The sequence below is a fragment of the Thermoascus crustaceus genome, assembly GCF_041956765.1.
Source record: "Thermoascus crustaceus strain CBS 181.67 unplaced genomic scaffold VTN00scaffold_11, whole genome shotgun sequence".
NCBI lineage: Eukaryota > Fungi > Ascomycota > Eurotiomycetes > Eurotiales > Thermoascaceae > Thermoascus > Thermoascus crustaceus.
The window spans coordinates 148,522-173,939 of NW_027192537.1; the positions used below are offsets into that span (position 1 = coordinate 148,522).

The 25,418-nt window shown below is 51.3% G+C and overlaps 8 protein-coding genes across 8 annotated transcripts; 5 read left to right on the forward strand and 3 right to left on the reverse strand.

Moving 5' to 3' along the window:
* Positions 1-54: 54 nt before the first annotated feature.
* On the forward strand, positions 55-514 carry VTN00DRAFT_2807 (uncharacterized protein; the record flags this gene model as incomplete). Its single annotated transcript, XM_069429058.1, has 3 exons — positions 55-68; positions 196-320; positions 423-514. 3 exons carry the CDS (start codon positions 55-57, stop codon positions 512-514), a joined length of 231 nt encoding a protein of 76 aa, XP_069283223.1.
* Positions 515-6,362: 5,848 nt separating this feature from the next.
* On the reverse strand, positions 6,363-8,640 carry VTN00DRAFT_2808 (uncharacterized protein; the record flags this gene model as incomplete). The annotated part of the gene is made up of 4 exons (XM_069429059.1): positions 6,363-7,025; positions 7,082-7,568; positions 7,623-7,689; positions 7,743-8,640. 4 exons carry the CDS (start codon positions 8,638-8,640, stop codon positions 6,363-6,365), a joined length of 2,115 nt encoding a protein of 704 aa, XP_069283224.1.
* A 1,998-nt stretch (positions 8,641-10,638) lies between these two features.
* VTN00DRAFT_2809 (uncharacterized protein) lies at positions 10,639-12,486 on the forward strand (the record flags this gene model as incomplete). The annotated part of the gene is made up of 2 exons (XM_069429060.1): positions 10,639-10,803; positions 10,927-12,486. 2 exons carry the CDS (start codon positions 10,639-10,641, stop codon positions 12,484-12,486), a joined length of 1,725 nt encoding a protein of 574 aa, XP_069283225.1.
* A 654-nt stretch (positions 12,487-13,140) lies between these two features.
* VTN00DRAFT_2810 (uncharacterized protein) lies at positions 13,141-14,089 on the forward strand (the record flags this gene model as incomplete). Its single annotated transcript, XM_069429062.1, has 2 exons — positions 13,141-13,431; positions 13,514-14,089. The coding sequence occupies 2 exons, from the start codon at positions 13,141-13,143 to the stop codon at positions 14,087-14,089; spliced, it is 867 nt and encodes a 288-aa protein (XP_069283226.1).
* A 1,262-nt stretch (positions 14,090-15,351) lies between these two features.
* VTN00DRAFT_2811 (uncharacterized protein) lies at positions 15,352-16,701 on the forward strand (the record flags this gene model as incomplete). The annotated part of the gene is made up of 3 exons (XM_069429063.1): positions 15,352-15,518; positions 15,632-15,866; positions 15,925-16,701. The coding sequence occupies 3 exons, from the start codon at positions 15,352-15,354 to the stop codon at positions 16,699-16,701; spliced, it is 1,179 nt and encodes a 392-aa protein (XP_069283227.1).
* Positions 16,702-19,365: 2,664 nt separating this feature from the next.
* On the reverse strand, positions 19,366-20,104 carry VTN00DRAFT_2812 (uncharacterized protein; the record flags this gene model as incomplete). The annotated part of the gene is made up of 2 exons (XM_069429064.1): positions 19,366-19,835; positions 19,897-20,104. 2 exons carry the CDS (start codon positions 20,102-20,104, stop codon positions 19,366-19,368), a joined length of 678 nt encoding a protein of 225 aa, XP_069283228.1.
* A 930-nt stretch (positions 20,105-21,034) lies between these two features.
* VTN00DRAFT_2813 (uncharacterized protein) lies at positions 21,035-23,355 on the reverse strand (the record flags this gene model as incomplete). The annotated part of the gene is made up of 2 exons (XM_069429065.1): positions 21,035-21,244; positions 21,319-23,355. The coding sequence occupies 2 exons, from the start codon at positions 23,353-23,355 to the stop codon at positions 21,035-21,037; spliced, it is 2,247 nt and encodes a 748-aa protein (XP_069283229.1).
* A 510-nt stretch (positions 23,356-23,865) lies between these two features.
* VTN00DRAFT_2814 (uncharacterized protein) lies at positions 23,866-24,828 on the forward strand (the record flags this gene model as incomplete). Its single annotated transcript, XM_069429066.1, has 7 exons — positions 23,866-23,877; positions 23,945-24,043; positions 24,159-24,207; positions 24,278-24,364; positions 24,418-24,481; positions 24,548-24,728; positions 24,784-24,828. 7 exons carry the CDS (start codon positions 23,866-23,868, stop codon positions 24,826-24,828), a joined length of 537 nt encoding a protein of 178 aa, XP_069283230.1.
* Between the last annotated feature and the right edge of the window lie 590 nt (positions 24,829-25,418).

A 25,418-nucleotide genomic window follows, 5' to 3' on the forward strand; every position in this document is an offset into this window, starting at 1 on the left:
GCCTTTCCTGCTCCTTACTGCTCTTCGTGACATTAATTCCTCCTTTTATCCAAGATGCCCGCTGGAATGTGCGTTTGAACTCCTGGCAACCCTTTCCCAGCTCCCGTATTTCCATTCCCCCGCTCTGTTCCGTCCCACCATGAATGAATACTCGGAAAAGTACTTCGACTAACACATCGCCCTTACACCTCACAGCTTCAACTCCTCGTACTACGGCAAGGACTACCGCGCCAGTGCCGCCCTCCTCCGTGCCCGCAGGCCCTACCTGTTCAAGAATGCCCTGACCGGAATTGGCCTGTTCTCGTTCTGTATCGGCGTCTGTACGTAACGACCTGCTCCTTTTTCAACAATTCTGGAAAGCAAAGTTATTTCAGTGGCTGGCGGAGACGTATACTAATTATTATTTGCTACAACCGCTACAGACGCATTCACCATCCGCGCAGTCGGCCAGGACGACTTTTCCGACGTCGTCGTTCCCGATGCACCCGTGGTCAAGCAGCAGGAGCAGAAGTAAAGGATCGGTTACGCAAAATAGATATGGGACATGGTCAGGACGATCGATCATCTGCATGGCATTGATCTCGACATTGGAAGATCTGCTCGAGCATGGTGCATCGGGGTACGGAGTCTATGTGTGTTATGGGAAATCTTTTGATATTTTCCAAGGGTAGTCTGCATTTTTATCATGAGCACGAAATAACAGGTCGGTAGTGTTGGGTGCCATCTCTTTCGACCGTACCGACATGGTTTCCGGTGCGAAGACAAAGCCATAACGACACCAAATGCCAAGCGGAACCGGAGTACCCGTAAAACAACAAGTTGAAACAAGGGGCGGCTAGTTGGTTCTACTCTGAATGAAGATATGGGAATGAGAAAGAAAAAGACACCCAATTCATCTGTCCTCTCCGCAAATTTTGTATTAGAAATACCATCGACCAGATATCCTGTACAATTTACTCTCCTTTCATTGTTTCCTGGTTTGTGAGTATTTTTACCTATGTGTACAGTAAATGTGTAACTTAGATATTCAAATTTAGTACCGCTGGCTCAAAGAATCGACACTAAACCTGGTGGCATGTAGCGTCTCCCAAGGCGGGTCTATATGCAGTGCGACTCCTACCCCTCTGCCCGCGCGTCTAACTATTACAGGAGTGTATATGTGCGGCATGTTTCCCTAGAAGTTGCTTGGCCTAATTCGTATATATATTGTATAGTCTTGTCCCTACCATTTAACATGACATCCATCTAGAATCACGGTAGGCTCATATTTATGTAAGGAGTGTCTAGGTGTATCTAGTTACGCATTTCAGAGGAGCCGTTACAACTGCCGCCGTCCTTCTGTGGCTATACGTGACCTTTGACTATTCAGGTTTCACCTACGAACCCTCGTGTTGTACGCCTTTCAGCCAGCCAGTATCTCAACGCAAGAGAAGATTGGCCGAGTTTTCTTCTATTACCATGGACTGTCAGTTGACTGAAAAGCTGGTAAGAAAGAGGATTAAATTGTCTAGTATTTTTATAGGAGGTGGGGGTAATTCTGCCTCTTCTGATGACATCCGTGACTTGAAAGATGCGGAAATGACATGTCCCTGGCCGAAGGGCCAGATCTTTCACTCTTTATCACTAGAATATGAAGAGAATAAGACTATTTATATGTAGAATGGGAGGAGATCAGAAAACAGCTGAAATGCTCTCGTGCTTTTTCCTTTCTTTGCCCGAAGAAGAGTGACAGATAGACAAACCATGCACCTCATCAAATTATCCTGCTACCCTGCAGCGCATCACCCAATTTGTACCTGCTCGCGCGGAAATAGGAATCCATATTGCCCATAATTATAGGGTTCGGTGGGCAGTATAGAGAAGGGTCTGATATCGACAGCTGTCTAGTACATTGTATAGAGCAATCATTGCTCTCCCTTGAAGACCTTGTCGAATGGAGTCCCCATATTTGCTATTTTCAGTTCAGTCTGCACGCTCGCGTCGACATAGCAAGCTTTTCTGATCACAGACGTTGTGTCGATAGGATGGTGCCTGTTATTATTATCTTGAAGACCCTCCCTCTCCGCTTTCTTTTCCGGCCAGCTCCAGAAACTCGCTCCATCGACAGCGATGCTCTGCGGACGTGCTGATCGCATCGTACTTCTTTTCTGCAGAACTCTTGGTGGAGATTCTGAGGCAGAAATGACGGAAGGCTTCACATCCCGATCTGAGGGCAGACAACTCATGGAAACGGTATGTGAGCGCCTCAAGGCCGGTTGTGTAACAGTCGTTCCACATCTACCGGTCAATTTATCTCTGAGTTCTGCATTCATCTCCATATTCGAAACTTTCCCATTCTTGTCAGATGCGAAGTATCCGTCCTCGTGACCGAAGACTATCTGGAGAGTGTCAAACTCGCGAGTCGAGCTGTCAGGTGGAAAGAGCCATTGTTTTAACTCCTGAGGTAGACCGTAGCTATCTGCTGCCTGCTTAGGACATGTCTTCATATGTGATGTACAGAGAGACTGTATAGATCATAGGGAACATACCCTGTCTGTATTTTCCATTCTGATTCTTCCAGCATACATAGTACCGTTCGAACGCTCCGAAGGCGACGATTACAGCCTCCTTGACACATTCCGGATCGTTGGCATCGCTAGGTATATTTCTGAGCCGGTTCCAAAACCGCGTGGAAGGGGTCATCGATAGGTCAGAACTGCAAGTCATTAGCAATCAGTACACCTCTACCAGAAAAGGAGGGAACAACCCATTGGAATAACTCCGCCGGCCCATATCGGATGGGGCGCTCGAAGAATGGGCACGATAGGGTTTTTATTTTATCGCTCAGCTCATATCCGGCGAGATGACGGCCGACATCGAGTGTCAACAGGCATCACGCCACGGTTCTGCTCTGATTCCGCAGAGTAAGAGACAAACTAAGTCTTCGCTATGCTGCTTCATTCTGAGACGGTTGGAATCGCGGATAAGGACTGCAGTTTTACCATTCGACGGCCTGAGTTGGCAGCAGCGCATTATGCTATAACAGTAGGTATCTTACAGCAAGAATGATCACAAGAGGCTCCTAGGGCATGTTATTGGAGTGGAGTGAAATAGGCAGCTTTTCGAAGAAGCTCCATTCATATCCGCATTGCACGTGCTGCACGATTATAGATTATCTTACCACTGCTGCACAGGTCTATTCCAATAATACCGTCAAAGATGCTGATTACTAGTATCCACGGACCGATATAATCGATTCGAACAAAGAACTCTACTGTGTCCCATTCTTCCATGAGGTCTCACTATGTAGATTCTCCCTATATTCCATGTTCAGTTCAGACGGGAGTCTCTTATCTGTCTTACTCGATCCATTAGCAGGTCTATATCTAAGTCCGGCGAATTTCGCTTTTTTTTATGCCCATCCTTTTTATTCCATAATTCCCTCATGTCAGAGATTCTGTTTCTCGTCTGTTCCATTCTGCAAAGATTCGTCAAGCAGGTTCTCTTTTGACACCGTATTCGTATCGGAGGGACTCTTCACTCCTTCATCCATCCCATTTCTCCGTTGGACAAATGCGGCTTGACCACACCGGTCGAAGTCTTCTAGATCTCCACCATCGATGTCCTGACGGGCTTTTTCACCCTCTTCTCCCTCCTCGTCAACTCCACCTCCAACACCCTCGTCCCATGCCGCACCTTACCCTTCAGTCCATCGTCATCCCTATCAAAATACATCCCACAACCCATCCTCCTCTTCAGCGGCAACAAATCCTTCCCAGCCTTCGAGTCTGAGTCTGCGGTCCTGTCGCGTGCAGTCGAAGGGCCCTGTAATGTTGGGCTGTGTCTGTGGTCGGATGCCATATTTGACCTCATAGGTGTCTTTGTCGACGTATATCCAGTTGAGGATTGGGGGATCCTCTGTTATTGTTGAGACGGGGCCTTCATATTTTGTGTCTGGGTAGGGAAGGTAATACCCCGCGAAGGGGTGGCCGATTGGTGCTGCTCGTTTGAGTTATCTTCGTCTTCTGCTTTTCTCGGTCCGGTATCGATAACTGACTGTGGTTAGACAACCTCCATTTGAATGCAGTATATTGTACATATGGGCAGGTGGCTTGTTTCGCAAAATAGGTAGAAAAATAAAAGAATCCGCATACCTACCTTGTTATCCTTCAGTACAATCTACCTACCATCCAACTCTCGGCTTCGACTGCAAGACTTGACGCAAGTGACGATAAGATTGCACCTGCGAGCGCGGTGCTCCTCTCTCCTATCCTTGGACTGGCTCTGCCTGATGGCTTCCGCGGTGCCCAGCAGAGCCGGGCATGTAGCCAGAACTAGCATCATCGACAGCGCCATGCTTGCTGTCTCGAGGAAGGCACTTACTAGGCAGCAGGTAGAGCCCTAGCATAGACGATATAGGCGCGTGAGTCCGATTATTGCTCTATTGAGACAGTCATGCAATTTGGTTGAGAGAGAGATGGCAGAAATAAAACCAACGGTGCTCAAAATTCATGCACAATCAAACCAGAGCCAGCATGCCCCATGTTCTCAAGCTATAGCAGGCATTGATTAGTGCCGGGATATTCCCAAGACAACTGTTGACCTTCGAACGACATTGAGACGATCTCAGTATGCCAGCTCGTCAGCATCGTACAATACAATATCCCTGCCGCTTCCGAAGTTCCATTCTACAAAAATCCGCACCTGTCTCGCGTCTGTTCCGTCTTGACAAGGATTATGACGGGAACCCCACGCGGCTGGAGATCCCATAACATATGATTCTCAGCCCGAGGAAAGTTTATATTGGCGTTGGAGACTATGTACTGCAGTTTCTAACTCCATCAAAGTCGAAATGGAACCTTGAACGCATAGATGGAATCGAAGCCTACTTGAGACGGTTCGTCAAGAGAGAATGATATCGTACGATGTATTCGGTCCATGTTGCCGAACCCTATCCGACCTATGCTATACTAGGTATGATTCATACTCTGAGTCTAAACCGTAAGAGTCTGTCAAAGATCAGGAATATATATAAATCTAGCAACTATGTCTTTTCTAAAAAGGAATACTTTTTTTTCCTTCTCTCTCCCTTTCATTTCCTTCCATTCTCAATTTAATTACTAAGATCTTTTCCGTTCACTAAAACTGAGCTGGTCCATCGGAATCACATTTTCTACATCCAATCTTCTATTCTATTATATCAATCTATCTAATCAATAACTTACTCCCCGCCCTCGCTCGATCCAACCCATCTCATCAATATCTATAATCTACAATTCCAATCCCAATGGCATCAACTGTGTAAGTCCATAACTCGTCTCCTAACCCCAGTACTTAATTATACCTAACATCAAAACCAACAGGTCTAAACCCCTCATCAACTCAACAACAACCAACTACTCATCCGACTCCAACGACGATGGCCAGGCCCGGGGCTGCCACTGCCGGCGCCGGCGCACTCTCCACGCTCCCAAACCCGCCTACTTCGGATAATCTGGCGCAGCCTGCTGGTTAGTACATGCACCTACCTAATATACCTAACATACGTATACGTATGTACGCCTATGTCCCTGACGTAGAACTAAATCCTGATTCTGAATGGAATATATATAGGCAACCTCAAAGGCGCAACGGACAAAGAAACCTCAAAGACGCCGGACTGATGATTGGTACCAAGCTCGATCTGGAGGCGGAGGTGCATCTCACGGCGAGGGCGAGGGGGGATATTGTTACTGGGTTGTATTAGTTGGGCCTTGTCTGTTTTGTCTATTCGTATATCTGTTATTTTATCCGCTTGGGTTCATTCAGCCTACTAGGTACAGGGATACAAGTGCCTAAATGACTTTGGAAAAAAAAACAGCGCATCGAAGAATGGACCTGCGAAACGAGTATCCAGCGTTTCGGTCTTCCTCTCCGTTATCTACCAATAAACCCTAAGACGACTAAGACAGTGGGATTCTGGATAATGGGAGAAAGAGACACAAAGAGAACAAAGAACAAAGCAAGCTAACTTTCCCATAATTACTCCAAACAACAAACCCTGTACTGTACTGTGCTGTAGTATACTCGGACTGTATGTGAGAGACACAATGAAGAGAGATGGAAGACAAGACCCTTGGTATTATTTCCAATAATCCGACACCCACACATGCATTTCGTGCTATGCCATGCTCCGGCCGTAAACGCGGCTGGCTGGTAGAGATCCCACGGCCAATTAATCGCCAAATCCAATGCACCGATTCCGCATATCGCAACAAAGTACAAAATCCTGCGTCAAAACAAGATGAAGGAAAGAGGAAAGATCTACGTGAGACTCATCGTCCAATCGTACATGCACCTCGAATCACACCAATCATGACGCTTGTGACCAAAGGTGGTCACTGTTATCGTGCAACCATCCGGTTCGAGCTCGTACCTGCTGTGATACCGCCTGGCTGGTGCATCGCATTAAGTGGCTTTTGTGGTAATGGAGGAGATGGCTCCCGTTTTGAAGTGGAGTTGAACAGGCCCAGACGCGCTGATGGGGGGGAGTAACCGATATTCCGAGAGCCTGGATCGGTCCGCATATCGTTCGGGGTCGGCAAAGGAGATCTGTGATCTAAAGCGCTACTTGAGTGCGGGTGTGGTTTTCGCACGTCCAATGGTGACGAGCTCAGTGAACGGAATCCGGACTTCCTGTCGGCGGCATCGTAATCGTGGTGGCCGGACAGTCCGTTACCTCGCTGCTCCTGTTCATAAGGGGTGTTTGCCGCTGAGGAGGTCTCAGGGATGGTGGATGCGGACCCATTGGGGGCGTTGATGTTGACTACTCGCTTCTGAGCTGCCGGGGTTGTGAAGGAAGGAGCACGAGAGTGTTCAGACATCCTGCCCTGCTGTCTCTGCTGTGATTGTTGCTGGTGAATAGGATGTTGCGGATTCGCCCACGGTGTCTGCTCAAGGAAGGCTTCTTCGGCGGCTGTGCGCGGCATGGTCGAATGCATCGCAGACATGGTTCCCCGCGGCAGGCCCAAGCCGTGCGGATGAGATGATTTTGTCTCCGTGGAGATCTGCAATGCCCCGTTAGCCTTTGTATGTCCCGAATATCATGCCAGATATAACTTACTCCCATCTTCTCAAGGTCCTCTTCGATTTCTGACGGACGAGCGCCCGACAAGGTAGGAGCAGCCGGAAAGCCAACATACTTTGCAACTCCAGACATGATCGAAACCTCCTGGTTGTATGCGGTCTGCTGGGCGATCTGCTGGGATCGGCGGGTTGGGAAGGGGATATAGTGATGTGGACTAATCTCCTCGGTCTTGAAGCGGTCATGCTGGATGGCATAGAATTGCTTGCTCACAGCGCTAGAGTGCTTCTCGCGCACATCCCTGATACGCTGGAAATATGTGCTGTGAGCCTGAGCCCGCTCTGCCAAGCTTTTATTCATGAGTGATTTGAGCCGGTATTGGAAAAGGGTGTGCTCGTATTTCACTTTGGCGTCACGGTACTGCCGCACGCTTTCAAGTTGGCGGAGGAACTCGGGGTGAGTAGGTGTCGGACTAGTAAGTTGCTCCAGCTCATGATTGAGCTTTGCAATTCTCTCATCATAGATCCTATGCGGTCTTAGTATACCAGGAGAGACTTCTCTGCAAGTGATGTGGACTTACTTGTCACGCAAGGTTGCAAACTCTCGTTCCAGCACCGCCAAGGAATCCATAGCAGACATCTTTTTGGCTGCTATAAAGCGTCAGTTATCTATAACTTGCGCAAAGCATGGGTCAACTTACACTCTTCCTCAAGCTTGGCGATCGCTTCAGCGTCGTCTACTTCTTCCGCACCCTCAGCGGGTTCATCGTCCTCCGGAAGGTGGTCGTCGGCAACACCCTCAGTGCCCGCCTCGACAGCACCACCTACCTCCATCTCCTCATCAGCTTCTTTAACCTTTTTCCCCTTCCTCTTACCCTTCTTGCCTTTCTTGCCCCTGACAGGTGCTGGCGGCACATCCAGGTCCTGAGCTTCTTCAACAGCGGGAGTGCCCTCATGAGACATCTCATTATGCTTCAACACATCCTCCGTAGGCTCAGGAGACAGCGGAACCCCATCAAGTGCTTCTTCGGCGACGTCACTCTTTACAGAACCCCTGCGCTTCCGGAGAGGCTCGTCTTCACCAGCCTCAGTCCCGGTATCATCACCGGGCTCTAGGCGCTTTCGCTTCTTCCCGGCAGATTCTGAGATGGTGGAATCTTCCAGCGCAGGTGTTCCCTCTTCCGGCGCAGTGACTCCGTTGTTCCTAGAGGACCGTCGAGTTTTACTAGGCGACTCTTCCGCCTCACGCTCTTCATCCTCGATGTCGTCATACGTGGTCGACTGGGCCAGTTTGCTTGGGCTGGTCCCATAGCCCGCACTTACAATTATGTTTCTTTTCCGAATGTTGTGGGGGGAGTCCTCGATCCGCTCCGTTTCCGCTTCGGAGTCTACCTCAGCCGTAGCATTTTCCGGCTTTAAGGGCTCGTCCACATCAGACGGCTCATGCTCTGAGACATCGAGTTCACTTAGGCTGCTCGATCTTCCGTCATCCACAAGAGACTCGTCCACGAGAAGAGTTTGGTCGCCATTGGCGACCGCAGAGTCCGCCCCGGCCGGCGGCCCGACAGGGGCTGGTTCTCCAGTCTCTGCAACCTCCATCTGAGCTTGCGCGTCAGGTGAGAGGCGTGGCCGTGGAGGATGAGAAGGGAGTGAAGAGCGTAGGACTGCTCAACGGAGGTCGCCGTCCGCGGTGGAGACGGGGTGCAGGAACAGGAGGGGTTAAAGGAGGGAGGCAGGATGAATTTCAAAGCCTGTCACAGTGACGACAGTGGTCAGATCTACTATCGCGCTGAAGATGACAAGGAGAAAAGAGCTGGTGGAGGTGGACGCAGCTAGGAGCCCCGGAAGGCGGTGCGGAGGAGATTGCTCAACTACCGGCCGGCCAGCGACCACGAGGACGCTTCCCCGGGAGTCAACCGCAGGCAAATTTTGTCCCACGGGTCATCAACGTTCTGGAGGAGCAGAAAACGAGATGGAACTCACAGACAGCCTGGGCCTGGGCACACAGGCGATCGAGAGATGCACCGGGGAGCAATGCGCCAGCAGCGAAGCGGATCGTAGCACGGCTGCTTCGCGACGGGCACCACGCTGCAAGACGGTGGAGGAAATCACACCACAACCGCCGCTACCAGTGTAAATCTTGGGAGTCAGGACCGGGCCGTCTTCGAGATCGTCGGGGACTCGTTGCTGCGAAGGGAGAGGACAGCTGAGGGGCTGCGCGGTCGAGACTGTGGGGGATTCAGGAAGCGGGCAAGATCACGGTGCAGGGTCGCCGGTGGATGGGCAGCATGAAGAGGACGGCAGGGAGCTCTCTCGAGCGAAGACGAGGGAAGAAGAGAGTGATCTGGGGGGGGCAGAGAGGATGAACCCGAGAGGAGAGCAACGGTCGACCAGGTCTGCCTGAGTCCGGTCGTGGGAGGAGTTGCAGGTGACAGTGGTTCCTGGGCAGTGCGCAGACGCAGACCATAGATGGGAGCATCCAGTCGTTCAGCAGCAACGCAGGACGGACAGCGAACACTCTGCGACCCGGCCGTGACCCCGTTTTCTGCCGGGTCGCTTGCGCCGCTCCGGCGCGTCTGCGTCTCACCGCCCTCGCTCTCCCCCCGGCCTAGTCCTGTTTCGGCCGTCCCGTGACCCCTCGTGACCGGCTCCCATCACGTGAGCAGCGGGCGTTCGGCTCTTCAGGCTGAACCGCGTTCGTCGCCGCGCTGATCGGCCTCTGACGTCGTTGGCCCGAGGCCTCGTTATCTCTCAGCTTTCCTCCGTTTGATATGCATGCGAAGGTTGCAAGTGCTGATATAGCCACTGGATATCATTGTTTCTTTTTGTACGCAGTGTCTCTTGATTTAGTGACGTTCCAGTCAATCATTTGGCTCGTCCCTGCACACTACACCGCACCATCCATTGGTCTACTAACAGCAAGCAGCAAGAGCCTTCACAGTGTTGAGTTAACTCTTTATGCTGTTCCAACGGGATATTTGTTCTTTGGATCAACTGATTTGTACAATTTGTCGATTTCCCCTCCATCCTCAGCGATTGCGTCCCCTCTCACGCGACCTATATGAGATATACTTGGTTCACAATACTACGCAGTACAAAGATTTCAATAACATACTACATTCTATATAATATACTGGGTCCACACCGTGATCTGTTCCGTAGTATTAATATCAATAAGCCCAGCCGCGGAAGTATCTACTTATCGTCTTGACAAACAGTACGTGTGTGATATCCGGTCATTAGACAACTATAACCATTAAACAAATGCATTGCCTGTCAGCTCGGTATACAGAAAGCAAAAAGACAAAGGAAAAAGACAGCAAAAAAAAGCAACGATCTCTAATAAGGAGTGGGAGTCTCCCCTCGCCATAAGCTATCAATATAATCACGTGATCGTATCAGATCGGCGCAAGCTCCCATCGGCCGCCAAGACCGTGTATTTTCTCCAACCGCCGAAAAAAAAGTTGGTCCCGAGACACCGGGAAAGGGCAACCTTGGCTGAGTTTCCAAGGTTCCTCCAGACGAACCATTATCTTTCACTCTTAATTCTCTCTCTGACGCTGCAGGAAACCAGCGCAAGGAGGGATAAGAAGAAAAATGGGCAAGAAAAGCAAATCGCGCCCCAGTGAGGGCGCGGAGTCCGCGAAGACTGATGATACCACCGCGGCAACTGCTACCACGACGAATGCGGCCAGCAAGCCATCGTTCCTGGCAAGAGATGCGCCTATCGATCCGACTCTGGCGTCGCTGTTTGAAAAGAGTGTACGTTCTAGAATTTTTCTGAAATTAACTGCGCATTTTACTTTATTTTTTCTGCGTTTGGCGATTGCCTTGACCGCCTGCAAGAATCTCCGCGCTAATTATGTTATGATGCTTTTTATATAGGCCGGCCCCGTGAAAACTCCCGCTGTGCGCACCAATGGCCTTGCTTTTTCTATGTCCGGTGCGAGAAAACCGGAGGATGACGCGGAGGAAGGACAGGAAAAGGACGATACGGAGGACGACGAAGAACGATCTGAAGGAAAAGACCGGGCTGCTAGTGAAGATGAAAGCATGCAAGATGTCAAAGATCTGGATGAGGCTGTCGACGGGGAGTCTGCGCCGCAGGAACATGACGTTCCAGCAACAAAGAGCAGGAAGCGTAAGAGGGGAGGTGCGGAAGATAACCTGGAGGAAGCATACATGCGCCGGGTAGCCAAAGAAGAGGCCAAGGAGGCAGAGAAGCGTCGCACCGAGAAGGCCAAGCGACGCAAGGTCGAGAATAAAGAAGATGCATCTTCAGATGAAGACGGGTCTGAGGAGGATGAGAGTTCAGACGCAGAGGATGACGGAGACCGCCCACCTGTGCACGAGTCCCTCACCGGTGAATCAGAAGCTGCCGCCATTGACAAGTCGAACCGCACTGTCTTCCTCGGCAACGTCTCGACGAAAGCCATCACGTCCAAATCCGCGAAGAAGATCCTTCTCAGGCACCTGGCCTCCTTCCTTCCTACCCTACCCGAAGCAGACAAACCACACAAGGTCGAGTCACTTCGATTTCGCTCCACGCCATTCGCGACACCACTGGGAGTCCCAAAGCGTGCTGCGTACGCGAAGAAGGAGATTATGGATGCCACTACGCCCAGTACAAATGCATATGTCGTGTATAGCACGACTCAGGCGGCTCGAAAGGCCCCTGCTGCGCTAAACGGCAGCATAGTCCTTGACCGACATCTACGTGTTGACAGCGTCGCACACCCCGCCGAGGTTGACCACAAGCGATGCGTGTTCGTCGGCAATCTGGACTTTGTCGACGAAGAGCCAAACGAGTCCTCCGACGAGGGCTCCGACGAGGAATCCAAGGATAAGAAGAAGAAAAAGAAGAAGAAGCGTTCTGCCCCCGCAGACGTGGAAGAAGGTCTCTGGCGCACCTTCAACGAGCACACCGGCGCCAGCAGCAGTTCCAACAAAGGGAATGTCGAGTCCGTCCGCGTGGTCCGCGACCGCGCTACGCGCGTTGGAAAAGGTTTCGCCTACGTGCAGTTCTACGATCCCAACTGCGTTGAGGCCGCGCTACTACTCGATGGAAAGAAGTTCCCGCCATTACTCCCCCGCAAATTGCGCGTGGTGCGCGCTAAGAAGGTGAAGAAGAAGCCCAGCCAGGGTGCAGGAAGCGGCGCCAATGCCACGGAACTGGGAGATGCCCGTATGTCGCTGCACGGCCGTGCGGAGAAGCTCTTGGGCCGCGGTGGAGCTGCGAAGTTGAAGGCTGCAGACTCCAAGCCAAAATCCGCGGCAGGCAAACCTCTGGTGTTCGAGGGCCAACGCGCGTCGGAAAGCGGGCCCAAGTTCAAAGTCAAGACCAAGAGTCGTGGCGCTGCCAAGGGGAAGCCCAAGACGAGGAGCAGTCGTCGTGGGGCAGCTTTCAGGGCTGCAGGAGGGAAGAAGGTGAAGTCCAAGAAATAAGAACTAGGAGATTCTGTATCGTTATATCCATAGGTCGATGTTTACATGGCGTAACATAGGGGTCCTTGAAAAGTACATAGTTTGTGTGCATTTGATAATTGCAAACATGAGCGGGATAACTGGTCCGTTACTTTACATGTTGCTGTGTACAGAATACGTATATCCCTTGATTCCAATTTTCAGCGTCCTTCTTCACTTACGATGATTGCTAAGTTTGAGAATTCAAACTTCATTTCCTAGACTCAAACTGTAGCTCTGTGAGACTGACGTCATCCGAGTACTTCGCTATCCTCGAGACGCATCGCCGTCTTTGATAGCAGCAGTTCATGCAAATGTTGATACTTCTCTTTCATAAAATTATTTACCTGGGCTCACCGCCTGATATTCTTTCTTTCTTGATCCAGACGGGGATTTGGCTACGCACCAGTGTTCGCAGTCCTTTCCGCAAGCATCAACTCCGTCCCTAGGCACATAATGCGGGGCGCGAACTCATCTCGAAGACCGACTTAGCTTCGAAACGAATCCCCAAAACGAGCAATTCATACATAAAATCTCAAAGTCACGCCCTCAAATCGGTCACTGGTCTAGATTAATATCCACCTGTTACTTATCCTTTTCTTTCCCTTAACAGAAGAGATACAAACCGAGTAAAGCATGCGTCGTATGCTGCCGACTCTCAGGCGATTCTCGCCTCACGACAACACCGAGCCCGCACCCGATCCTGAACCTGAACAGTTCTACCCAAGCCTCCGCGATGTGTTTCAAGTGCGCGCCATCCTGCGACGGGGGATTGTGCCTGAAGGGCTCCCGGTGGAGATAGTAGACCTAATTGTTGATGCGGCGGAGTACTGGCCATCGGTTGAGGCCAGGATCAGTGAGAAGATAATTATTCGACAGGATGGGGATAGGGAGTGCTTGCGGACACCGCCGTTGTGCTATGAGCAGGTACGTTATATGATCGTGATTAATACCTATCTTACTATGCATCTCCAAGCAAGAAAGTTCCTGTCTAATGAGATCTTCACAGACCCCTGTAGATTCATCCCAATCAAGGATCCTCCCCCATAGGGGCATGCATCCCTGTCGCAAGATCGTCTTCTCCATCGCTTCCCACGACCAAGGCTGGGGCGGCGGCTACGGCAATCGCGGCAAACACGTCGGAGCCTACAGCTGGTTCGATGCCTTCATTATTCCCACAGCCCGCAAACCGGACAACGACGCAGATGCCACCACCCCCCCTGGCACCGACGAGGGTTCCCGGACCACCGGCCAGGAGAGGACGACGACTGATGCCGAGACTAAGCCTGAATCCCGGCTGGAGCCGTTCCTCCCGACTGCCAACAGGCTGCAGACGAACCCGGTCGCGACTAGCACGACACAGAATTTCCGGATCGTCTGGCACTATTTGGATTCCATCCCAGCGGACTCTGCCAAGGCAGAGGAGATCGAAACGGAGGAAGGGCGGGGCCGGGCGACGCTCGACGGGAGCGCGGTGAGGAACATGCAGGTTGGAGACTCGGTGTCTGTCTGGGCGAGGGCGAGATTTGCAGGATGGGCGAACCATGTGGAGAGGCTGTCTGTGAGGGTGTTTTGGGCGGTCTAGACCAAGTTGGCCTCATATGTAGTTGGCTGGGGGCTTGTTGATGTTTCTTCTTGGCTGTATTATGGATGTTGTTTACGATCTTGATGAGCTAGTGCGAGATCGTTATACCCGGATCACATGCAAGTTTCGCTCACAATGAATATCATCTGACTTGCTATCATGTACAGTAACTAACTACCTCGAGTGGTGATGACATAAAACTACTAGTGTGTTCCTGCATAGTCGACAACCAGATTCACTGGGGCAAGACCAAGACCTATCGCAATTAAAGGGACGTATATGCGTAGTACACAGAAGCCTACTGTTACGTCTCCAGGCGACTCTTGCATCATGTTCTTGCTTGTAGGATACTCCGACATTCCAAAGAAATAACTTATATTATTTTCTAGACTGATATAGAGGTTCAACTAGCAGAGCAGTGGGTAGTTGCAGTTCTGTGAATCTAGGATATCTGGTATTTGCCAGGTTGTTAAGGTGAGGAGTGTATTTCTTCAGAATCCCTATATATCGTCGCCAGGACCTAGACTTCCAACAAGCCCTGACAAGCAGTGTACGACTACGAAGTTCTGTTGTAGAAAGAGCCGCCTTCCCAAAAGGGCAGGCCTGATGTGCTCATTCTGAGGCGGGATCACGCAATCGCCCCCGGGCGCTAGTGGACGCACCAGCCGGCGTCGAGGTGCCAGAGATATAAAGAAGGCCTCTTCCTCCACGGCCATTTCTCCAGACAACCTGTCTTTCTCGTCCGAAATCCATGCTGTCCGCGGTCTCTACCGTCGAGACGCCCCTTGCGCCGGGTGCGCAACGGCATGTCGTCCCCGTCGTGGGCGTTGCGAGGGCGCCGCCCTCGAGCCCTCAAACCGAGACCTGGATTATCGATGATCCAGGCCAGAACGCGCGGACAGGAAGGTGGGGCGAGCTGCGTTATGCCTCGTCACAGGGCCAGGCCGGGCGGACGGGCAGGCCAACGTGACTTGACGGCCTGAGGAGAGGAGACGAGTCCTGACCGTGGACGAGAGACGGACGGCAGAGATAGGTAGCAGCCTCCGCATCTGGCCGAGACGGCGGGTGCTCACCGACTGTTGTCTCGGATTCTCAACTGAACTGCTGCTACTACCCTTTCTTCTTGTTGCTGTTTGATCGTGCTTTTCTGTGTCATCTAGATACCCTATTTGCTATCAATACAGCGTTTTTCATTCCTGATCCAGTGCTCCTATTCCGCTTCCCTGAGTCTCCTGTTTATTCTGCGTTTTCTGCTGCTCAAGATGGCGCCTCCCCCTGTGAGATGTGCCGCCGTCGTCGTTGGAGCCGGCCCTGCCGGCCTCGCGGTCATGGGCAATCTGCTGGAAAGGCAGCTGGGCGGCCAAATCGCCTGGGTTGATCCGTATTTCCAGGCTGGACGGGTGAATAGGAGATATCGCGAGGTTCCCAGGTATGCCACGCTTTCCGCCTCAAGCCGGTCCTGACCCGGCTTGAAGGAAGCGGCCTTGCGAGCGTCTCGAGACGATCCCTGAGAGGACACCAGAGAAACTGATAGAGTTCTAGCAATACGAAAGTGTCTCTTTTCCAGTCTTATGCGCAGGCAGTGCAGCCCTTCCGCAACGTTATCAACTCCACTCCGACCCCTAATGCCTTCTCTACGATGACGAAACTCGACCAGAACAAAGGGTGTCATCTGTCCTATGCCGCAGATATGTGTCGGGCACTTACAGACGGGCTCTTGAAACTCGACCAGGTCTACAAGTGTCAGGGCATCGTCACGGCTGCGGACTTGAAGAACGTTAGTTCCCGGCCCTTGGAAGAGTTGTTCTGAAGACTTAAATAGCTCATTTCTGCAGTCATCAGGATGGACAGTCCGCATAAAGACCCAGAATTCGCTCGAGGAGATAGAAGTAGTCTCGCCCCGTCTGATCCTCTGTACCGGGTCGTCCCCCACACTCCTGCAGATCCCGGTCCCCGGGCTCTCCATACGGAGATTGGATCTAGATGTAGTGCTGAAACCCAGCGAATTGGTAACGGCTCTACCCAAGGGATGTTCTCTTACGGTTGCCGTAGTCGGTGGATCCCACAGTGCCATTGTGGCGCTCATGAACCTGGTGGATCTTGCACGCACTTCCCACCCTCAGCTACGTGTCAAATGGTTCACCCGGCACCCTCTTCGGTATGCCGAGTACATGGACGGGTGGATCCTGCGCGACAACACCGGTCTCAAAGGCGAGGCTGCCGATTTCGCCCGGGAACAGCTCGAAGATGACCGCCTGCCGAAGTCAGACGCCGGCCGCGTCATTGAGAAGGTGGACTGCAGCGGCGGGAAAGATGCTGCAGCGTATCAGGCCCATCTTCCCTCGTGTACGCACATCGTCCAGGCCGTGGGCTTCACACGGGATCCCCTGCCGGAGCTGACCCGGAACGGGGCACCGCTGACCCCGGAGTTTGATCACGAGTCCGGAGCGTTTTCCGACCAGAATGGGCAGATCATAAAGGGTCTCTACGGCGCTGGCATCGCCTTCCCGGAGCGCGTTGTTGATCCGTACAATAATGTCGAGTACGCTGTTGGGTTTTTCAAGTTCATGAAGTTTCTCAAGCGTGTTTGCCCGGCGTGGATCGCCGCGTAGTTTTTTGTCCGTTTTGTTCTATGCGTTATTCACCGAGCTTGGCGACTGCTTCACACTACATTATTATGCTTAATTGGAACCCTAATACTGCGATCCTTCCGGTTTCTTTTTTACCTCTTTGTTTGCGTTGGTCCTGGAAGATTGATACGTCGTTTGTCAGGATAGGAATGAATAGGATATCATTATATACTGATAATTCCGAGTAAGCTCTCCAGCTGCTGTCTCCGCAGAATAATAAGTAAGCAATGCCACTCTATGCAGGGGGGTATATCTTGGCGCTCCTTGGCTGTGTTATGTCATTTCCCACATGTGTAGTAGTTTATTAGATCAGGGCCAACTACAATCCCACGTGGATCTTTCTGGTTTCGACCCGCTCTTCGGTGGTTGGATAGGTATCGTCCTCGCAACCAACAGACCCCAGTTCCGTAAATAATGTCTGTTAATTAAAATTTGTATACTGATTCTTCTGTGATAACTAGTTCATAATATCATCATCACCATAACCCTATATGTATAATAATATATACCTAACTCCTTAGGTATGTATGTACTTAGTCTACCTGCATAAGGTCATTGAGAATATTAAAAGCGAATTGATTCCAAGAAGACAGAACTGAAAGCCCTATCGCATTGCATACTTACCTACCTAGCGCGACACTGTCATTGCTGGTGGAATTATTCGTGTTGAACTGATTTGAGAGACTAGGTATCCAACGTCTTACCTACCTAGTATGCATGACTGCGCGTCTGTTGTGTTGTACTCTCCCTCTCCCTGTACCATGTGTTTGTTGTTTTATTGATGATTTGGCCATGGCTCCTTTTTCCCTTTTTGTCTTGGTCATTTTGAAGGGTAGGGCTTATATCTCACAAAAGCTCAACCCAACTCAACTCAATATGGAAGATAGATAGATCAGAAGATAGAAGATAAGATGAAGTTAGACAAGCAACCAACCAAGAAAAGATGATCTTCAAAGCTGGTCCTTTCTGGGACGGGATGGCTTCCCGAGGTGTATAATATATTGTTTAGGTGTCTGGGTAAGTACCCAGGTAGCTTACCAGGTTGCCAGGTTTTGGTTTTAGGGCGGAATTTGGAAGTCTACCTACCTTACGCACCCTTTCGTTAATGAATAAAAATAAAGATAGAAAAATAATACTTATTCTCTATTATATCATCTTATCCTCTGATCCTACCCTATCCTATATTTTCTTTTCTGATACATCCCAGGTCCTTATGCATACTTAACATTTATGTTGACACAGTACCACAGTACATGCTACATTCCAGTGCTACATACTTATTCATAGCTACCTACCTATTATGGATCATCCGGTATCGATACTAAATATCTATCTATCTACAGCATCGTTGACCAACTCCACAGGCCCTGAACATCTAACTCACCACTATATTATCATGGAAAGTTTCTCAAGTCGCCAAGGCAAGGTCCTATCGATTTTAGGAGTCTGCACCAGCTAGGTAGGCACTGTACCTACCTACCTAGGTACTAAGGTACTGCTCTACTGCATACGCATTCTGCATATGCATATGCATATGCATACGGCGCTCACGTAGGGTAGGTAGGTATACGTAGGCACTTACGTAGGTAGATCCGGACCGCAGGAGTGCAGCTTGTGTCGGAAACGGATGCATACCTACCTAACCGCACTGCACAGTGCATTATAGGTAGGTAGGTACTCTCCCGATTTCCGACGGAGCAGTAAGTAAGTTGCAGCACAGACAGTGCAGAAAACGAAACAAAATCGTATCACATCACGTTTCATCAACCTGACACCGCTTTCTTTCTTTCTGGTTGGCCATTGCATTTGTATCCATATCACACGCAGGTACCTAGGTAAATATCCAAATCTAATTACCTAAGTTACATAGGTAGGTAGATAGGGAGGGGTAGTACGTACATGATCACATCATACCCATCACCTATGAGGTGCTTGCATACTTCCCTATCTATACCTACCTACCTACCTGGCACCTGCACTCCCTTATCTCTAGGTAATCTCTACCTTAATACTACCCTATCTACGATCCGAAACATCAGCGATCATCATTCGTACTGAAACATGCATGTACTGTACAATACATCTACATACCAAAAAATAGCCCGATGCGGATACAATTCCATATTATAATTACATTACGTTATAATACAATAGTACTGTACATCGCAGATCGGATCAACAAGCAGCACCCGCTTTTTTTCAGACCACCGCGCAGATCAGTCCGATGTCCGTACTCCGACCGATCGACTTCCGATCGATCCAAGTCCAAGACAAGTGCCACCTGGCGATAAGATAGGTTATCCGATGGACGTGCAGTGTGCACGTACAGTTAAGTATACTCGGATCGCAAGGTGCGGTGTGCGTACTGGTACTAATTTAATTAATCGTAGAAAAAAAAGTTAAATGCAACGTAATAATAGTGCAACAAGATGGTATCAATATCAGTAATCAATATCAATATCAGCATCGATACATAATGAATAAAATATATAGGTAAATAGATAATAGACACTATTCTGCATAAGAAAAATACCCGCTGCGCACCGAGGTCGACCTGCAGCAGCACGAGGAAATTTTAATGAGTCTGATTGATTGATCGATTGGTAGATAGACATATATATATATATATATATTACGTCGTCGTCTTTACATAGCCATCATGGCACCCATGACGATGGCCATCATGCCGGCGGGAACCTTGAGGGACATGCCGCCGTTCAGGTCAGGAACGTTGGTGCTGCTAGGGGCAGCGGTGGTGGTAGCAGCAGCGGTGGTCTCGGCGGCAGTGGTCTTGGAGGAGGAAGCGCTGGCGGTGGACGAGCTGCTAGCGGTGCTGGAGCTGGTCTCCGAGCTGCTGCTGGTCGAGGTCACAGTGGACAGGGTGGTAGCAGTAGTAGTCCCGGTGGTCGTGGAGGCAGTCGTGGCGGCGGTCTTGGTGCCCGTCTCGGAAGCGGTCAGAGCGGTCGCGGTGCCAGTAGCACCGGAGACGGAGAAGCTCGGCAGGAAGTTGTAGTTGTTGGGGTCGCTGTCGTCGATGATCTCAATGGAGTAGTCGGACCGGTCAGCCAGGTCCGCGGGCGGCGTCCACTGGTAGCTGCCCGAGTTGGGGAGGTGGGCTATACAGGACAGGTCAGCATGCGGCTGGATACAGCTCCCGAGCAGATGGATGACACTCACCAACAATGACGTCTCCTGAGTCCGGAGTGATGTCCTTGCCCGTCTGGAGCTTCAGCGTGACGGTGCCGCTGGTGGTGGGCTTCCAGTTCAGAGTGGTGGCAGAGCCGGCCTTGAAGTCGTAGCCGCCGTTCGGGATGTTGAACGGGTTCTCCTGGGCAGCAACAACGGCCGCCAGGGCGCTCACGGTGAGGTACAGAACAGAGCGCATCGTGACTGATGAAAGGATTTTTTTTTTCGTGCGACGAAAAGGTAGCGAAAGTATTTACAGGCGAACGGAAAGAGGCGCGACTGCTCTCTGGGACAAGTATTTCAAAGGGGTCGAACGAGGGACTAAGAAGGAGACAGGGGTCCTAACGAGCGGTACGCGAACAGGCTGAATGATGCTTGCCAACGCAGATATAAATCAAGAGAAAGAGGAGAAAAAGGGGAGGGGAGGACGATCAGGTGCGCAGGCAGCGAAGCGACCATGGCGGCAAAACGCCCTAGCAGGCTGCAAGTCCTTGAAGAAATTAAAGTCAAAGGGCTAACCAGGCCGATAGCCGGGCGGTGGGAGCCTGAAGCAGTAAGGCGCGCAGAGCTGGGGTGAGACGGACGATTCTTCTTTTGCCGGGGATGCTTGGTGAGAATTGGGATGAACAGCTAGGCCAGGGCTAAGAAGGGGCTAAGGGCGCTGTTCAGGGGGTCGGGGCCACCGACTGCCGGCGCGGCGCGGCGTGACTGGCGGAGGGAGGTTACGCCGAGACCAGCAAGTTGGGGCCGTAATTAAAAGAGATGAAAATAAACTAGAAAAACCCGGAGAACTTTATCATACACCGCGCGCTGGTTGGCTCGGGGCCCAGGCCACGGCGGCTTTCTCTCCGCGCACTCCCGAACGGGAAACGAGCTCGGCTGCGGCATGATGTCATGCCACCTCGTGCGGCTCCGTGGTTGTAGACTGTATACGCCGCAGGATCACACGGCTAGCTGGAAACTATAGAGGAGTCCGGCTGTATCGCATCAATTGTATTTTTAGATCGCAGCTGGCCGTCTCTATGTGTGCCATGGATACAAACGCCAAGCTCTTACCACTTGTACAGCCAAAGAAGTGCCAAGATGCAAGCCCAGAGATCCATCGTCTCCGTCTTGCCCGACGCAAAGATCACGAATATGCCTCTTCCCTCATAGTCTCAGGAGCAGGCGCAGTGCCAGACACTCCAACGTCCACCGCATGGCCCGCCTTCTCAGGGATGGATCCCTCCGCTGGATTCGGTTTCTCCGCGCTAGGTTCATCCAGCATCCCGTTCTCGCCCAACAACATAATCGCCTGCATGACCCTTCGATCCTCGTCCTCCCTCTGACGCGCCAGGAGCTGGAGAGACAATCAGTCATCCACTTCATCCACTTGTATCTAGATCTATAAGACGGGACGGGGGCATCACTTACAGCCTGCAGAAGCCCCTTCCTTCGAGGCTTCTCTCTGCTCTTCCGTTCTCCGGGTTTCTTGACACTGGGGTCCGGCTTCTCATGCAGGAACTTGCACTTGTCCCCTCGTGAGCAACGTCCGTTCCGTGCAAAGTGACGGCAGAGCTTCTTTTTGACCTCGCGCGGCGGAGGTGCCACCCGCTCCGGGCCTTCGCGTCGGGACGACACTTCCTCCGGCGCAGAGTCACTATCACTGTCCTCAGACTCGGAGAATGACAGGTCAGACCCGCTCGACGACGTCCAGTCACTCGTGTCGGATACGTCAAACGAGACTGGGATGTGGCCGTCAACCATCCCGTGGGCACCTGTAGTCGGTTCTTCCGCCACAGTGGTAACAGCAGCATCAGATGTGGACGGAATCCCGTTGGGAGGTTCCCCTGGCTCTTTGTGGATGCTTGGACCATCCTCAGGAACTTGCACGCTCTTTTCCTCGATAACTTTCTGGTGTCCTTCATCGATTAAGGGGTTGGCTGTGGGTGTAGCCTGAGAATCCTGAGCAGTCTCCTGACCAGGCTCTCCAATCTTCACATCACCAGCACTGATAGATGCTTGCTGCAATGCCTCCGCCCTCAGCCGAGCCCGCTCGGCATCCGCTTCGGCCCTCGCAACTCGCTTCTCCTCCTTGATAAGTTTTCGACGTAGCTTCTCAGCCTTGAGCTTCGCCTTCACGGCCGCATCCACGGGATCTGTGCTCTGTTCCCGCTGCTCCTTACGCTCAAGCTTGTCGCGCTCCTTTTGAGCGCGGGCTTCCTTCTGCTGCCGCCATACCTCTTCCTTCTGCCTCTCATTTTCCTTCAGGGCCTCATTGCGCGCCTTCTTTGCCTCTTCGATGGCCTTCTTCTTTTCCTCGACACGTGCCCGAGTGGGGAACCGCTTCTTACGTTCCTCAATCCACGCCGCGATCTCCTCAGGAGACTGCAGGGTCGAAGTGCGTCCTTTGTATGTGAACTGTAGCGGACCGGAAACTTTTCCCTGTCCTAGCCTTGCTTCGTCATCCACGTCATCTTCCTCTTCGCTCGACTCATGCTCTTCAGTCTTGGGCGTCAAGCCCAGCTGATTGTGCTTGCGTTTCTTCTTTCTGGGTTTCCGCGTAGCATCAACTGCTGGAGGCGGCTTCGAGGGGAGTGGGTTGCCAAAGCTGGGTACCGGCGGCGGTGCTGGCGTCTGCGGAGCGGCAGCTTGGGCTTGGGCTTGGGCTTGGGGTTTTCCAAACGCAGACGAATAGGGACGTTTGTTCCCGTTTCTGGTAAATGTGTCAGCTGCAGGTGTCGGAGCAGAACGATGATGATGCGCGTTAGATGGTTGAGGTTCATAAGAAGAATTGGGCTTAGAACTGTATGTTTCCTCAGGGTAGTACCTTGCAGAACGGCGATCATCAAAACCCCAGCGCATGGGCGGACCCATCACCGCCGGGGCCGCATGCGGAGCCGGGGAGGATGTATGAGGAGCAGGAATGGGGGATGTAAACCCTGACGGTGTCGCCTGGGGAGGGTAGGAGGTAGAATGTGGGAGTTTCGTCGAAGCATTGTAGCCCGTGTCGTAGGTAGGTTGAGGTGGATATGATGGCAGATGTGATGCAGGCGACTGCGAAAACGGCTGGCCAGGCGCGAAGCCAGGCTGTCCGTGAGACGGTGGGTAGGATGGAGGTCGTGAAGCGTTATATGGAGCGGCGGAAGCACTCGAAGCAGCGGGAGGATAATGTTGAGCTGGGTAAGCACCATAGTTCACCTGAGCATAGCTCTGGTTAACAGCAGAGGGAGGATTTGCATGGTAAGGAGCATGGCCAGCATCGGAAGCTCCGAAATGACCTCCTCTACCACCCCGGCCTCCGTATCCTCGTCCCCTTCCCCTGTTATACCCGCCAGAACCGCGCCCGCCCCGCGCGCCATAGCTGTTCTGCCCGTACGGGGATGCAGAAGGCGTCTGGAAGCTTGGCTGGTTCTGCTGCGGTGGAGGAGGCGGAGGAGGGGGAGGAAAGGAGAATCCCTGGGAGGTCATTGCGCAAAGATCACGGGCAGACCTTCTGAGATTTGTCACAGGCGGGCGGGCGCCATCGTCGCGCCGTCTGAAGAATGAAGAGCATCTTGCATGCATCTCAAGACACTTCTGGAGCGGAGCTGGCACGCTGTTTTTCCGTTCCGAATTGAAAGAGGAAAGGCGTGGCCTGTCACGTGTGGAGAGAGAAGGTGATGAACAAAGGCTCAGTTGAAGGTCACGTGTGAGGGAAGCTGTTTCCGGCCGTCATGGAAAACTCAGGCCGGTCGCTGTCTCCGATTGGCTGTGAATGTCAGCACTTCTGACAAAGGACGAGATCTTCCACATTCACTACTCCAGGCATGGGCCTCTAGTTGGCTGATGCTGGATCTCCCTGGTGAATATTTTCGAGATTGACTCTCGAACATGGCAATGATATATTTCCCATTCCTATTCACCTAACACCGGTATAAGCATAGAAAAGAAAGAAAAGCCTTCATCTCTTGTTCAGTGATACCCTAAGAAAAAAGCACCATGTTTCTGCTCGTATGTACAAAGATTTGGATTTCATACGTTCTACATTTTTCCTTTGCGTCTGACTCTTTTTTTCCAGGCTACTATTTCCGACCTGGTGCAGATTTCGCCTGAAGACTTTTCCAAATTCAGTGCGGTGGCTATAGAGGACAATATCAACGAGAAATATGCAAACAAAGTACGCTTTCAGCTTCTGCAGTTGCTCTTACACTGATCCTCTGATACTCATGCTTTTATCTTTCACAGGTCATCAAAAAATTGGTCTGTGCATATGTTTCTATGATTTGCTCGAGTCATCAGATGGCCTGATCGGGCACGGCACCGGTCAGGTCAATGTCAACGGTACGTGGAGCGAATGGGCCAATGCATTATTATGATCCCTGCAAGAATTATGTCCGCTGACTGCAACCAGTCAAGTTCCGCATGATTGTGTTCCGACCATTTAAAGGAGAGATCCTTCTCGGGAAGATCACGAGCAACACGGAGAATGGCATTAAAAGTGAAGCCTCCCCAGAACTCTATCTGTCTTCGTCGATACTGACTCTGGATTAGTTAGCGTTGAATTTTTCAGTGACATCCTGGTCCCCCCGGATCTTCTCCTGGAAGGGGCGAGATTGTGAGCCTGGCTTTCCCTACTTCGCTGTGTTGCGTTTCTTCCCCATCATCTGCTAACCTGCAGTAGCGACTACGCTGACCAGGTATGGGTCTGGGAGAACGAGGAAGGATCAACGTTCTACTTCGACGTTGGTGAGATAGTTAGGTTCAGAGTTGAAATGGAGGAATGGCACGACCAGATCCCCAACGCACCGGACCTGGGAGAAGGGGCAGCTGTTTCTGAAAGGAAGCCTCCATATTCTATCATCGTATGTATCCCATGGCCTTCATATGATTTGTGACTTTTTGCTAATGCAGGCGAAGGGTTCGATGCAAATGGCGGGTCTGGGACCTATCTCTTGGTGGTGATGAAGTTAATTGTTGTGTCTCTTGCGCCATTGGAATGCGAATGTTTATATTTCTTGGCGTACTTGTCGATCCAGGGTTCAGCAAGTTAAAATATGGAATCTATCTAACGTAATAAACTGAATTCTGATGATATCAGAAGCTCCACGTGCAGCAAGGGCGAATTGATAATCTCCAGATTGTCTTACAAATAGTCGTACACATGATCTAATGAATTTGTCGTTCGACCAGTGGCCGAGACCGCCAGTCGCACGAGTCATCTGCCAGGCTAATTATATACACCGCTCAAACTATATAGAAAAGAGAAGATAGATCGTAGTATTGAGTAGGCCCGAAAGGAAAACTAGTCGATTCCAAGGTTAGTATGTGCGGTTACTGACGGAGGCGCACGGTTCCACCTGCGATACGAAGGTACGCGGTGGAGTCCGTCATAGCGCAACTGGCGAACGGACGTCGCTCCCCGGCGGGAACACCATTAAGTACTAGGTATTTCAGTATGGCGTGCTTGAGTTCGAAGGCATTGCACAATCGCAAAGGCTACATATATATGAACCGGGGGTTCCCTGACTTTTGCTCGTCACCTCACGACTCTC